This window comes from Loxodonta africana, chromosome X (assembly GCF_030014295.1).
Source record: "Loxodonta africana isolate mLoxAfr1 chromosome X, mLoxAfr1.hap2, whole genome shotgun sequence".
NCBI classification, from domain to species: Eukaryota; Metazoa; Chordata; class Mammalia; order Proboscidea; family Elephantidae; genus Loxodonta; species Loxodonta africana.
In genome coordinates, this window is record NC_087369.1 from 43,507,167 (window position 1) to 43,520,746 (window position 13,580).

At 43.6% G+C, this 13,580-nt stretch overlaps 1 protein-coding gene across 3 annotated transcripts in view; it reads right to left on the reverse strand.

Moving 5' to 3' along the window:
* The window catches only part of SRPX (sushi repeat containing protein X-linked), a 125,551-nt gene that overhangs the window by 35,668 nt on the left and 76,303 nt on the right, over window positions 1-13,580 (reverse strand). For all 3 annotated transcript variants that reach the window (XM_010597753.2, XM_010597755.2, XM_010597754.2), the window contains exons 2-4: window positions 13,081-13,140; window positions 8,200-8,391; window positions 6,385-6,561 (exon numbers count right to left, since the gene is read on the reverse strand). In XM_010597753.2, coding sequence (XP_010596055.1) covers window positions 6,385-6,561; window positions 8,200-8,391; window positions 13,081-13,140 — 429 coding nt within the window. The remainder of the gene's footprint in view (window positions 1-6,384; window positions 6,562-8,199; window positions 8,392-13,080; window positions 13,141-13,580) is intronic.

Consider the following 13,580-nt stretch of genomic DNA (forward strand, 5'->3'; position numbering starts at 1 on the left):
TATTTGTCAACTCAGGAAACATTTTAAGATCATCAGGAACAATGCACTGACACATTTTATTCTTAGCCCGAGTGTTTGTATCTTCATATGAATCTCTGAAAATAACGCAACACGGTCCAGGCAAATTTTCTTATGGTCACTGGGAAAACTGTCAGGCAGCTGGAAGGCAGGAAATGTATTCCACCAATCTGCATATCTTAAGTCTCGGATTTGTTTTCCGAAGTTTCACTTGTGTTAATAAATCTCCATCTAGTTTACTCTGTAAGCAATATAAAACAAGCAGCAAGCAATTCCAAAAACCAAGTCAGTTTGTACACTGTCCTTTGTTAAAAACTATTAAAACAAAAGACATTTGCTGGGTTTTCATTATTCACAGTTTTGGAACTATCTTTATTTATTTTTTTCCTCCTCTTTTGGCCCAGGAAAAAGTGTTGGTCTTGGTTTTCCAGATGAGGACTTGTTGAAATTCCAACTGCTCATTGTTCTATAATTTAAGTGCCCATACTGCCAAAAAAGAACTAAAAATGGAAAGAAAAAATATTTCCCAAAACAATAGTTGTTACATTCTAAGGTTTATTTTTTTTTATATCAGTGGAGGTTGTGGCTCTTTAAATATCTGTCCCTCCTACAATTTGCAGTATTTTTTTCCTCCTACATTGACTTATTTTTATCTGTATCTGTTTCTGAAATAACCATGAGTTTGGGTTCACTGCCAGAGTGTGGTCTGCATAAAATAATTGATTTTAACTCATAGCACTTTTAAATTAGCCAGACCACAGAACTGACCACCTCAGAGTCAAAAGTAAGCCCAGTCTTCTCTCTTCCCTCCAGGAAGAGAAGTGGGGCAACTTCCTCAGTACTCAGCACAGCTCTGGCCAAGATGCACTCTTCAAGGTTGTGTGGAAATCTGGGAACTCCTCAGTCACCACGTGTTAGCTCCTAAAATAGGCTGAGACTTTGAGTTATGCTCAGAGTCCCCCAGCCCTCCCCTATCCACACACAAATTTATTACACTAATAAATTTCAAGCCAAAAGAGTAAATGACATCCCTGGAGTAAAATTCACTGGGGATAAACTCCAACTTATCTATCATCAAAATAAAAGAAAGAATTGCTTGCTTGCTTTGCCAATTTTTCTCTTCTTCCTGGGAGCTCTAAGCTCTGTTGTGGCTCACTGCACCCCTGTTTGCTACCCCCACCTAATTACATGAACAATTCCACCTCCTCCAAATATGTACTTTGAGGTTCATCTGCCTGAACTTTGCCCTGGTAGATGGTAAGATAAATCCCCTGAAATTGGGGTTAATTTCTTAGTTCCTTCTCTCTCCCTCTGGGAGGGTTCCAGGGCCATCTGGTTGAGCTTAAGACTTGCTTGCTGTTTTTTGAGAAAAATCAGCATTTTCTTTCCATTTTTGCATACAATCTGGACATCTGAACAGTATGAGCCCTAAAATATTCTTTGTCAAAGCTTGCTTAGCAGAAAGATTCTCAAGCCTCTCCTCTCCTCCCATCATCACCTCTGCCCCTTCCAATGTGAGACAGTAGAGATTCCAAAAGAAAAAAAAATTGTTTTGAAGAGTTATCTTACACACACCAAGTCATAGGGGAGATACTGAAAGCAACATCTGTGAGGGGCAGTACTGACCTGAACATCTGGCCTTAGGTCATGTCCTTCAAGAGGAGCATGTTCAGAGTTCACAACCTCAGCACCATTCTACCTGCACATGTTGACCAGGACTGCTTTTCAGAATTCTTTTCAATGGAAACTGCAATGATTCAGGGGAAAAAGTCTAAAACCTGAAAAATACTGTGCCAAATACTCTGTTGGCACAGTTTTTCTATAATCCCCTCTTTCCTGACAGGACTTAATGCCTCAAAATGATATTTCCCAGACTCCTTTGCCAGCTGAGTAGCAGACAGATTTGACAATGGGAGGCATTTTCATGAAATCAGAAGGCAGGAGAAGGTGGAAGTCATTGCGTTTCTGGCAACAGCTTCAATGAGGGTTTCCTGGGCTCCAGAAGTATCAGCAAGAGCGTGGGCTCCTGGCTTTCTGCTCATCAGTAATGGTGGTAGTTCAAGCAACGTCAGCAGCAGGTGTGGATTACCCTCTTCTGTTCCTCCAACCATTGGTTAGTAATGGCTTCCTGCCACGGGTGGATTATCCAATAGGCAAGGTAAACCCGATGCTTACCTTGCCTATTGGATAATCTTTGCCCCTGCTTCCTGTTATAACTAATCTGTGGTAACAGTCTTTCCACTTTTTCTTCCCTGGCTCTTCTTATACTTTTTTGGCAAGTCCACGTTTTAAATTCCCTTCTGTTTGAAATACCTAGAGTGGTTTCTGTTTTCCTGACTGGTTACTGATCAATACAAACTCCTACCTACATACTAGAAAGCGAAAAGCCCAGAAGTATCTAAGTAATTATTTGGCCCTCTGGCCCTTGCCCTGGTAGCTCAGTGGTTAAGAGCTGGACTACTAACCAAAAGGTCAGCAGTTCAAATCCACCAGCCACTCCTTGGAAACGCTATGGGGCAGTTCTACTCTGTTCTATAGGTCCTATGAGTCAGAACCGACTTACTGAGTAATTATTTGAACCTATGGCTCTTTTATGGCTCTTGCCCTGGTGGAGCAGTGGTTAAGAGCTGGGCTGCTAACCAAAAGTTTGGCAGTTCAAATCCACCAACTGCTCCTTGGAAAACCTATGGGGCAATTCTATTCTGTCCTAGGCAGCACTATAAGTCAGAGCTGACTTAATGGCAACAGGTTTGGTTTTGGAACCCTGGTTAGCTTGGTTAGCTCGGCTACTAACCAAAAGGTCGGCAGTTCGAATCCACCCTATGGGGCAGTTCTACTCTGTCCTAGAGGGTCGCCATGAGTCAGCATCAACTCGACAGCAACGGGTTTGGTTTTGGTTTTTTATGGCTCTTACCAAAAGAATACAAGGTCTGGTCCAGGCTATGTCCCAGACACAGGATTTAGATCACCCCATGGGCCAGGTCCCTTGGCTGTAGTTCATTTACCTCAGAACTGTAGAGTCAGAATGGCTAATGCCACCAGGAAAGACAGTGGACAATGGCGTCACCAGGACAGGACTGCCCAATAAACAAGGTATGCACGGGCCCAACTGTGCCTTCCCACCAATCTGGAGTAAACAATTTCACCTGTCTTCCACCATGTCAAAGATGTGAAATTGCTCACCAGGGATTATCAAGTAAACAAAATTAACCCCGTGGGTACTTGTTCCATGCAAGCCATTGCATACGTGCTCACTGGTTAATCTGCCCCTGGGTGTTGCCATGAAGACAACCCCGGAACCAAGGTCAGAGGAGTTGTTGCACATCTTCCCATAGAAGGTACTATCAGATTTCCATCTTACTCTGAAGTGACCAGCCCATACGCTGAGCAGTCAGGAGGGAGTACATTAGGAGGGTAAAGTACATTAGGAGACTGAGCCAAACAGTTCTCCAGAGGGTGGACAGATCCAAGCAGGGCAGAGCCAGACTCCTTCAGACACTTCCTTCGCCCTTAGTGCCAGAGCTGCCCCGGGAATCAGAAACTTTAGGCCTGAGAGCCTAGAAACGTAGTTCCAAGCTTGGATCTATACAACCTTGGGCAAGCCAACTGACCTTTCTGGCCTCATCTGCAAAATGGGGGATTAGACTAGAATGCTCTCTAAGGGCTCTGGCAGCTCTAACAGCCAGCTGATGAGTAATGATCCCCTAATACAGTTGGTTGGCTTCTAAAAAATACCAGTGCCCCAGAGATTCAAATGGCAGCCAGGATTGAACATCACTGCCCTAGGGCAGTGTGCCTCAAGTTTAATATGCATGCAAATCCCCTGGGCATCTTCTTAAAGTGTGGAATTTGATTTTCCAAGTCAGGGGTGGAGCCTAAGGGTCTACGTTTCTAACAAACTCCCCCAATCCATGCTGCTGGTCCAAGGCAATATTTTAAGTAGAAAAGTACTAAAGTTCCTCCCAAGACTGACATTCTAAGGCAGATTCTTAAACTTTAGCATGCATCAAAATCACCTGGAGGGCTTGTTGAAATGCAGATTGCCAGGCCCTGTACCCAAAGTTTCTAATCCCATGGGCCTGGAGTACGACCTGAGAATCTGCATTCCTAACAAGTTCCCAGGTGCCATTATTATTGCTGGTCCTGAGACCACACCTTGAGAACCACTGCTCTAAGGCAATGGTCCTCAATCTTAATTACACACAAAAACAGCTGGAAAGCTTTTGTAACACTCTCTCTGCCTGCCCCACCTCAGACCTGGAGTCCCTAGATCCTGCATCAGAATCTCTAGGGTAGAGCCAGCATGCCTAGGCTTTAAAAGATGCTCAGCTGATTCTAATAAGTAGCCAGTATGGGGAACTACTACTCTTAGACCAATGGATCTCGATAGGGCAGTGATTCTGCCCCATCTCCATCCCCAACCCCCATGTGTGGCAATGTCTAGAGACATTTTTGGTTTCACAACTGGAAAGGAGTGCTACTGGTATCTAGTAAGTAGAATGTCCTTCTACAACACAGAGGACAAACAACAACAAAAAAGCAAACCCATTGCCATCGAGTTGATGACGACTCATAGCAACCCTATAAGACAGAGTAGAACTGTCCCATAGGGTTTCCAAGGCTATAAATCTTTATGGAAGCAGACTGCCACATCTTTCTTTCGTGGAGCGGCTGGTGGGTTCAAACTACCGACCTTTCAGTTAGCAGCCAGCCACTGCACCACCAGGGCTCCTTAACACAGAGGACAGCTCTACCCCCCAAACAAAGAATTATCTAGCCCAAAATGTCAATAGTGCCAAGCTGGTGAACCCCTGCCCTAGAGCCCTGCTACTCAGTGCGTTGTCATGGACTAGCAGAGTCTCAGGTCTCACACCACCACCACCACCAGTTGCCTTCGAGTCAATTCCGACTCACAGCGATCCCATTTGTGTCAAAGTAGAACTGTGTGTGTTTTCAATGGCTGATTTTTTGGAAGTAGATGGCCAGGCCTTTCTTCTGAAGTGCCTCTGGATGGATGGACTCAAACCAGCAAACTTTCAGTTAGCAGCCGAGATCTTAACTATTTGAACCATCGGGGGACTCCAGGCCCGACTCCAGACCTGCTGAATTAGAATCTGCTGTTTCACCAAGATTCCCATGTTAATTACTATGCACATTAAAGTTTGAGAAGCACTGTCTTAGATCAATGGCAACACATCAGAATCCCTGGAAGGCTTGTTAAAACACAGGTTACTGGGTCCAATCCCTAGAGTTTTGGATTCAGCAGGTCTACAGTAGGGTGGAGAATCTGGATTTCTAACAAGTTCCCAGGTGATGATGATGGTGGTGGTCCAGGGACCACACTGTGTGGACCACTGCCCAACAAACCCAGAACAAACCCAGAGTAAGATGAAATACCCAAATCCCTTCCAGCTGAGCAAACTGAATGCTGACCACCAGAGTCAATGATGAAAGAACTACTTCTGCTCAGCTGAAAAAAAAAATAGATGCCCCTCTGTAGGACTGTACTTGCAAATGTCACTCTCCTCAATGCTACACTATAGACCCTGAACTAAAGCAGCAGGTATGTGCCACACCTCTGCCAGCCTGGAGCTGCCTCGATAGCAAGCCAAGATAGAGACAAATTCAGGTGAACACCATCAACTGCGAAGTCAGTTCTAGGACAGAGACTAACTCTAGGGCTTAGCCAGAGAACTAGGGATGAAGAGAGCTACTGAAAGCAACGCTGGGTTCTTCACACAGGGGATAAATCTTAAACCAAAACTATCCCTTGAAGTCTTCTTTAAACCAAACAATGTTGTTGTTGTTGCTGGGTGCCATCAAGTCGATTCCAACTCATAGCAACCCCATGTGAAGGGCAGAAGTGCCCCACAGGGCTTTCTTGGCTGTAATCTTTACTGAAGCAGATCTTTGGGTCTTTCTCCCATGTAGCCACTGGGTGGGTTCGAACTGTCAACATTTTGTTTAGCAGCCAAGCACTTAGCCAGTAAAGACTGACTGCCTTGAGCATCATACTCTTTTAAAGATCTATCTATGTGGGATCAAACTGACAACAGCAACTTGAAAGGTTAGCGAAGAAGCTTAGGGAGCTGTGAGTTCATGTTAATGGTGGAGGAATAATTTGGAAAAGGAGGGTGAGAATGGCTGCACAACTTGAAGAATGTAACCAATGTCACAGAATTGTACATGTAGAAATTGTTGAACTGGTGTATGGTTTTGCTGTGTACATTTTCAACAATAACAAAAATAAAATAAATTATTGAAAAGTATTAATAAATTTAAAAACTGAAAAAAAAAATCCACTGTATAGACACCCCCCTGCCCCCTCAAAGTACGTGGCTCCTGAGGGCTGCAGCATATTCTTACCCACACAGGAAGCTGGTCTGCCGCTCCAGGCTTTGTTGTCCATACACGTGACTGTCCGCTCCCCTTTCAATGTGTATCCTGGGGAGCAATAATACTCACACTGGGAGTTAAAGTAGGCGCCATCTACACACTTAAACCCTCCATTTGCTGGCATGACAAGGGTAGGACATCGCTTTTCTGAAAAAGGGAAAACCAGATATTCAGCATTTCTCAGTTTTCACCCAGAGATCTGTCCTTAATGTTCAGAAACTCTGAAATCATAGGGTAACAAGTTAATTTAAATATAATAGATGGAATTAGAGAAACAATGGGTAGTTGGATGTCACATAAGAAGGGATACAAGGTTTCCGGTCAGAATGGCTTAGGCTGGCATTTCAATTAGGCCACTGTCTTAGGCTGGGTTCCCAGAAGCAGACCCTGAGATGAGGGAATGTATGCAAGTGATTTATTAAGGAAGTGCTCCCTGGGGAGACCAGTGAGGCAGTCGAGGAGCCGGACAGGAAAGGGAGGACGCTAAAAAAGGTGCAATCTCATTGAATGGACATGGGAAATACAGGGTGGAAAGGAAGAGTGTGCCATCACATTACAGGGAGAGCAACTAGGGTCACATAGCAATGTGCGTATAAATTTTTGTATGAGAAACTAACTTGAACTGTAAACTTTCTCTTAAAGCACAATAAAATAAATAAATAAATACAGGTGCAACGTTGGACAAAGTCAGTCTCAGCCTGATCCTGCAGATGAGCTCTAGAGCATGAATGACACTTCAGAATTTGTCCTGCCACCAGGCAAGAAAGTTGGGCTTCCATACTCCTTTACCAGTCAGCCACTGAGCAGCTACAGGATGCTCTCCCTTATAGGAACAGAGAACAGTCCTCTGAAGGAGTGGAGCATCTTCTTCCTCTGAAGAGGGCCAAAGGTGTAAGCCCTTGGGAGCAAAACACTCAGAAGCCCCCAGAACTGGTAAAAGGAGATCCAGGGAGATCTGAGTCAAGCACCGACAGTGTACACTACAGCCACACAGCTGTATAAGTGTACACACACCACATGGCTACATCCCTTAGCCTCAGTTTCCTGACCAATATAGCTAAATTAATAACACTCATTTCAATAGTGCTGAAAAAAATTTTTTTTTTTTATTTCAATAGTGTTGCTGCAAAAGCTGAATGCATGCAATCTGCCTGGCTCACACAGGTGCTCAATAAATGGTGGCCATTTTGAATAACAATGGCATCTAAAATGTGTTTCCATAATGGCATGCCACTTGCAGTTTTCCAAATGGGATATGATGTTTCATGAAGCTAAAAGTCAGCCCCTGAAGTGTTCTTCTGCTCTGAGAAACACTCCCTTCATGGAATAAAGCATCTCTTCTCTGCTGACTCTTCTTTCTCTGCTTCCCTAAGCCCCACCCTTTGGGAGACACTCCCCTCCCCCACTACCATGAGTCCGTGACTTAGCTTCATTCTTGTACTTATTTCACAGTTGACGCCTCTGCCCCGCTGATTCTGATGCTACACTGTGAGACCTTTGACAGCAGGGCCTGTGTCTTATTGTTATAATTCCTAGTACCTCTTCAGGGTCCAGCACTTAGTGAACAAACACAACCTGTTTGCTGAACAAAGCTCTGTTCTTTCCCACACCCTTCTCTCTGAAAGGTGCCATCTCACCTCCACCATGTCTTAGAAACCCTTCTCTGGCTTCCACTCACAAAGGGAGTTTTTCTTATCAAAGACCATAACAGGTTCAGTAAAAAGCCCTGATCTCAAAGCAAAGAATGTTGGCCCTGAGGACTCCAAACAGGGCTGGGATACTCACGTTTACAGATGACCTTGTCAGACCACCTTTTGTTTGACTGGCAGATCAGCTGGGAAGAGCCATGCAGCTCATAGCCTTTCTGGCAGCGAACATCACACCTGGTTCCCAGGGCTGTTTTGTAGTATCCTCCTTGAGGGGCCCTGCAGTGCACATTCCCGTACTTCACTTTGATGGGGGAACACCACGGGGTATCTGCAGGTAGCAGAAATAAGAGAGGGAAGAAATAGGAAGTGACATCTTCAGAAAATGTGTCTCCTCATACTCGCAGTCCCTGGTTGGCTGCATTCCAAATTTTGACCTCCAAATAGTGTCCCATGTCTTTTAATGTGTCTCTGGGTAGGGTGGTTATGATCATGGGTCTAGGTGTCAGACATATCTGAATAGGGACCCAGGCTCCTCCATTACTAGCTGTGTGGTCCTGGACAAGTTACTTAACCTCTCTGAGTCAATACCTGCATACCTATGCCATAGGGCTGTTATAACGACTAGAAAAATAATACATATAAAGCACCTAGTACAGTGTCTGGCACATAGTTAATACTCAACAAATGCTTGTTTTTCTTTAGTAGCTCCCTTAACTAGATACATAATTCTCTTGAGGGCAAATTAATATCGTTGTGAGCCCCTAGAAGAGCCATCCATACATAGTGGAAGAGGTCAATAATTAGCTAATTTGAATTTTCTCTGGATCTGTATGCATAGTCTCTGCAAAAGGCCTTAATACTGTTGTTCATGAATGTGAATGAAGCTACAATTTCCAGGTTTTCGCATCTGGCTATCATTTTGGTTTACAGCACAGAATAATTGCTTCCCACAGCGAAGTGATTCCCTTTTCAAATGTCCCCAGACATGCCCCATTTAGGTGAGATCATAGAGAGTGACACCCTCTTCAAATGGCAAGCTTCCTGGGAGTTTTAATACTGGTCACATAGTTGCCCAGAGGACAGCTAGGGTGACACTAATACATCAGAACTTCTCCTCTGTGCCTTTGGAAGGCATTCTCTGAGATCCACGAAAATATAAGGACAGGACTAGCTCCTCGGCGGAAGAAGTTCCCACAGTGGCCACTACACTGATTTCCCATAATAGGTGGGGCCAGTGACCACTCCCTCAAGCCTGAGGGCTCTCAAGTCCATGAACACTGGCCACTTCCCTACAGCTGCCTGCCTCATCATCCCACCCCAGCACCTGAGCTGTCAGTGAGTAGGATTAGTCTGCCATCATGTGGCCAGGAAGTAGGACAGACCCTGTTTTATTTTCCCAGGAATCGCCCTTAAGATGTGCTTCTTTTTCTCAGCCATGAAAACCAACAATCCTGTCTGGGTCTTGTACTTAGACTGCTTTTTACTTTTGTACTTTCACGTTTCCTTGGGCTAATGCTGTCATGTAGTGTTTTGCAGACAGCTGCAATGGGTCCTAAAGTCAGGACTTTTAAGTACTATTTCTGAGACTTGCTGGGTAGAAGTGATGTCCTGAGGGCTTAGCCTAAACAAAAAACAAGGAAGCAAAAAAAAAACCAGTTGCCACTAAGCCAATTTCGACTCATGGTGACCCCATGTGTTTCAGAGTAAAACTGTACTCCATAGGGTTTTCAGTGGCTGTAATCTTTTGGAAGTAGATTGTCAGGCCTTTCTCCTAAGATGCTTCTGGGTAGATTTGAACCTCTAATCTTTATGGTTAGTAGCTGAGTATTTAACAGTTGGTACCGCCCAGACAGAGGGCTTAACCTAGAGCTGAATAAATTTTCCACGCGGATATAAACTTACAGGAGCTCAGACCAGGCCTACAGACCTTCCCTGAACAAAGTTCTTTCCTCTAGGGGTCTATATATATAGCCTGTATGTAGTAACGTTTTTAAATGAGAAAATTCTGGACCCTGAAGTATAAAACAACATACATATCTCCATTATTTGCTTCTCAAGTGTAAAAGGGTTCTTATACCAATTTTAAATGCTTTAGTTCTTTCTTTAACAATGGCTCCTGGTCAACATGAAACTAGGAAATGACAAAGCCACAAGTAACCGAAAAGCTCTTGAGATATGTTTGCTTAACACTGACAAGCTGGGGATACTTCACTCACTTTCTTCTTCAATCAAAGGGCCCTGAGATAAATTCCGGAAAGAGCCATAGATACCTACCACTCAAACAAAACTGAATTAGAACCTAGTGGCTCCTGCAGCTTTTAAAAGTAAGGTAGGTTTCTCTCCCTCTCTCTGTCTCCTTTTCCAAATGCAAGAGGAAAGATCACCTATAAGGGAACTACAAAACACACTTGGTGTTTTTAATCTCAAAGATGCATTTTTTTCCAGCAGACTTCCATGGTGCTAAATCTTATAAAATCATCTGTCGTTTTACTTCTTTATCATCTCTTTCCCAATGCTCCCTAATCTCCTCACTACCTCATTTCCTCTTCCTTTCCCTGTCTGCCCTCATTCCCCTTCTAGACTGCAATGTTTCCGCGAGTTTCTCCATCTCCAGCCTTCCTCTTCACTTGCAAATTGGGTCTCCTTTACTGCTTTTCCACCATTGCCTTAACTGTGGACCCCTTGACTGAGGACCGTACACTCTCCAGAGAAAAAAAAATGAAATCTCCATCGGAGGCAAGGAGAGAATTGGTCGTTGGAGAACAACCTGCATGTACATACATCACAATTCACACATTTCAATGCGACATGCGATTAGCAGATTTCTCCCCATATTCTGGGTCTTCAAGTCCTCCTAGCAGTGCTGGCTGTACATCCAAAAGCTACGCTGCTGTCAACATGTGGAAAAATCTTGGTTTCTTTTACTCACGAAAGGAGATTTATTTTTTTTCATTACTTTCCAAGACAAATCTTTGGAAGACATTTTGAAACTTTAGTAGCCCTGCAGTGATAGCAACTATAACCTCAGTGAGTGACTTGAATTTGAAGTGTATGCAAACACCATGAGTTAAGGTGAATTATCAAAATGATTAACATAGAGGTTTAGAGAAAGAAAGCAAGCTTTTATCCTACTTCTGCTAAGACAGGGTTTACTCAGGGATAAATCTCAATAATTATTCAGGAAAGCTTTTTCACCCCACTAAGCCAATGTGGTAAGTACTCCATTTAACTGGAGTTCCTTGGGTAGGCAGTGTAAGGTAGCAGACTAATGCAGTGCCATTAGCAACCCCTGGCTGTTAGTTAAAGCACCTGGATTTCAGACCCAAGTCTTATGCTTGCTAGCTGTGTGACTCTGGGAAAGCCACCTATCCTCTCTGATCCTTGGTTCATAAATATTTGTAAATAAGGAGTAATATCCTCATGATCTCTACAGACGTTCCCCCTTCCCTCAATTGGTGTGAATATTTATGACATTCTAAGTAAAAGAATCAAAAGCAATGTTTGCCACATACTGGGTACACAATAAATGTTGGCTAAATTTAATTTTCCTCCTTAATTTCAGTTAATTTAAAAACACTTACTGAGTATATACTCTGTGCCAGACACTGTGCAGGTCCCTGAGGATCCAGAGCTAAACCTTCAGTTCACAATGGTTTGCCTCTAAATTTTAAAACTAGAAAGCTAACAACAAAAACAAGTTCCCAAAAGAGATTTATTCTGAAACATTCAGTGTAGGCTCTAGGAGAGGCGCGTATTTGGTCATCTCGTCTACCTTGTGCACTTGCAATGCTGTAACGTGAGCATTGACACTAGGAACAACGACCTGAGGGCACCAGACAACCCCTACTATATGTGCGAAGGCTCACATGTGCACATATGTATTATAGGAATATTTTTCAACAAGGGACTCAAAGGAAAAAGAGATTTTAAAATCCTCTATTAATTAAGAAGTTTTATGAATCAGAATACCTCCCTACCCCAAATATCTAATTAACAAGTGTGTGATTTGCTTGACTGGTTAATCCCTGAGGCTATGAACATAGGAGCTGTGGATAGGAACAAGTGTTTGCATTCACAGGGTACAAGCAAATGAGAAATACGGTGGGAGACATGCTCCAACATAGATACCAGTCATTATATTAGAAAGCAGATTCCCACCAGCACTACCCTGATTCTACTATAACACAGAACTATCACAACAGAGTAGGGCAGTGTCCTCTTGCCAAAATGTGGACAAATATCCCGGGCAAAATGCCACAGTGCAACTTTACTCACCAATTTTCTTCAGATTATCCTTCCACTGTAAGAGGAACCAGATTCAGAGAAAGAGAGAGCATCTAAATTTACCTTCACTTCCCTTGGGTCTCGCAAAGCATCAGAGATATGGCTCACCAGTAGAAACGTATAGGGTCAAACTTACCTGAGCCTGCATAGAAGGTTCTTGATTAGGCTTTTTATACCTGCTGGGGGTGGGGTGCTGGAGATGTGCAGAGTTCTTTATCATTAAATTAAAGGCTAACTGGGCGACACACTTTACTCATCATTTCAGAAGACAAGCTGGGCTCAGAAAGAGCACGATGAAATGAGCTTATGAAAATCAAGTTTTCTCATTCCCCATTCATCTCAGGACATTAACAGCTCTGGGTCCAGACCTGACCTCGAGTGGCTTACTCTGAACGATCCTGGCCGTAATGTATGAATCAGGCAGAGCTCACAGCTTGATTTTCACTTTCATCAGCTAGAGCTTGGCTTTGCAGACGTGAGGATAGAAAAGAAACTTAAGAGAATAAAATGACCATCCAGGTGCCGAAGGACAGCACTTAGAGATTTCCAAATGTGTTTGTTTTTTTTTTTAATAGGAGCATATGTGTATTTCTTTTAAAATATTTTTCCTGTACAGGTAATTAAAACTTAAATGTGTCGTCTGGTCACTTTATTACAGTCTGCTCCACAGGGCAAAAAGGAAAGTTCTCCTGGCATCAGCGGGTCCTTAACAGCACATAAGCAAAGCATTCACCTTTATATCTAGCGTGTGAATACTCAGCTTCATCGTCTTCTGGCGGTGAGTCTCCCGATCCTACAATAAAAAAAAAGAACAGAAACTGCAGCAAGAAAAGCCACATGGTATGGATGCATGTTTCAAAGCACTGCCTTGGCATAGTCCATGCAAGAGGGGCTATTAGAACGCAGAGCAAAAGCTTCTGTGGCCATTCCTTAAGGGACAGGGGACCTCTCAGAGTGAACCTGGCCGGGCCAAGATTGCCAGAGCCAATCAAAAGGAGCCTCAAACTATTTTGGAATCACAACGTGCCAAACGAAATTCTGGAATCGGGATAGAGAGAGAGAGAGAGTCAACTTCACTCTGAGAAGATGCCAATGTACATGAATCTCATGCCAGGGGAGACGCAGTAAAATGTGTGTGACTCAAACACGGCCCACAACTTCTCCAGCAGTCAAAGACAACCCAGTAGAACTGGGTGTTTATGATGCCCAAAAACCAGTATCTTATGAAGTGAA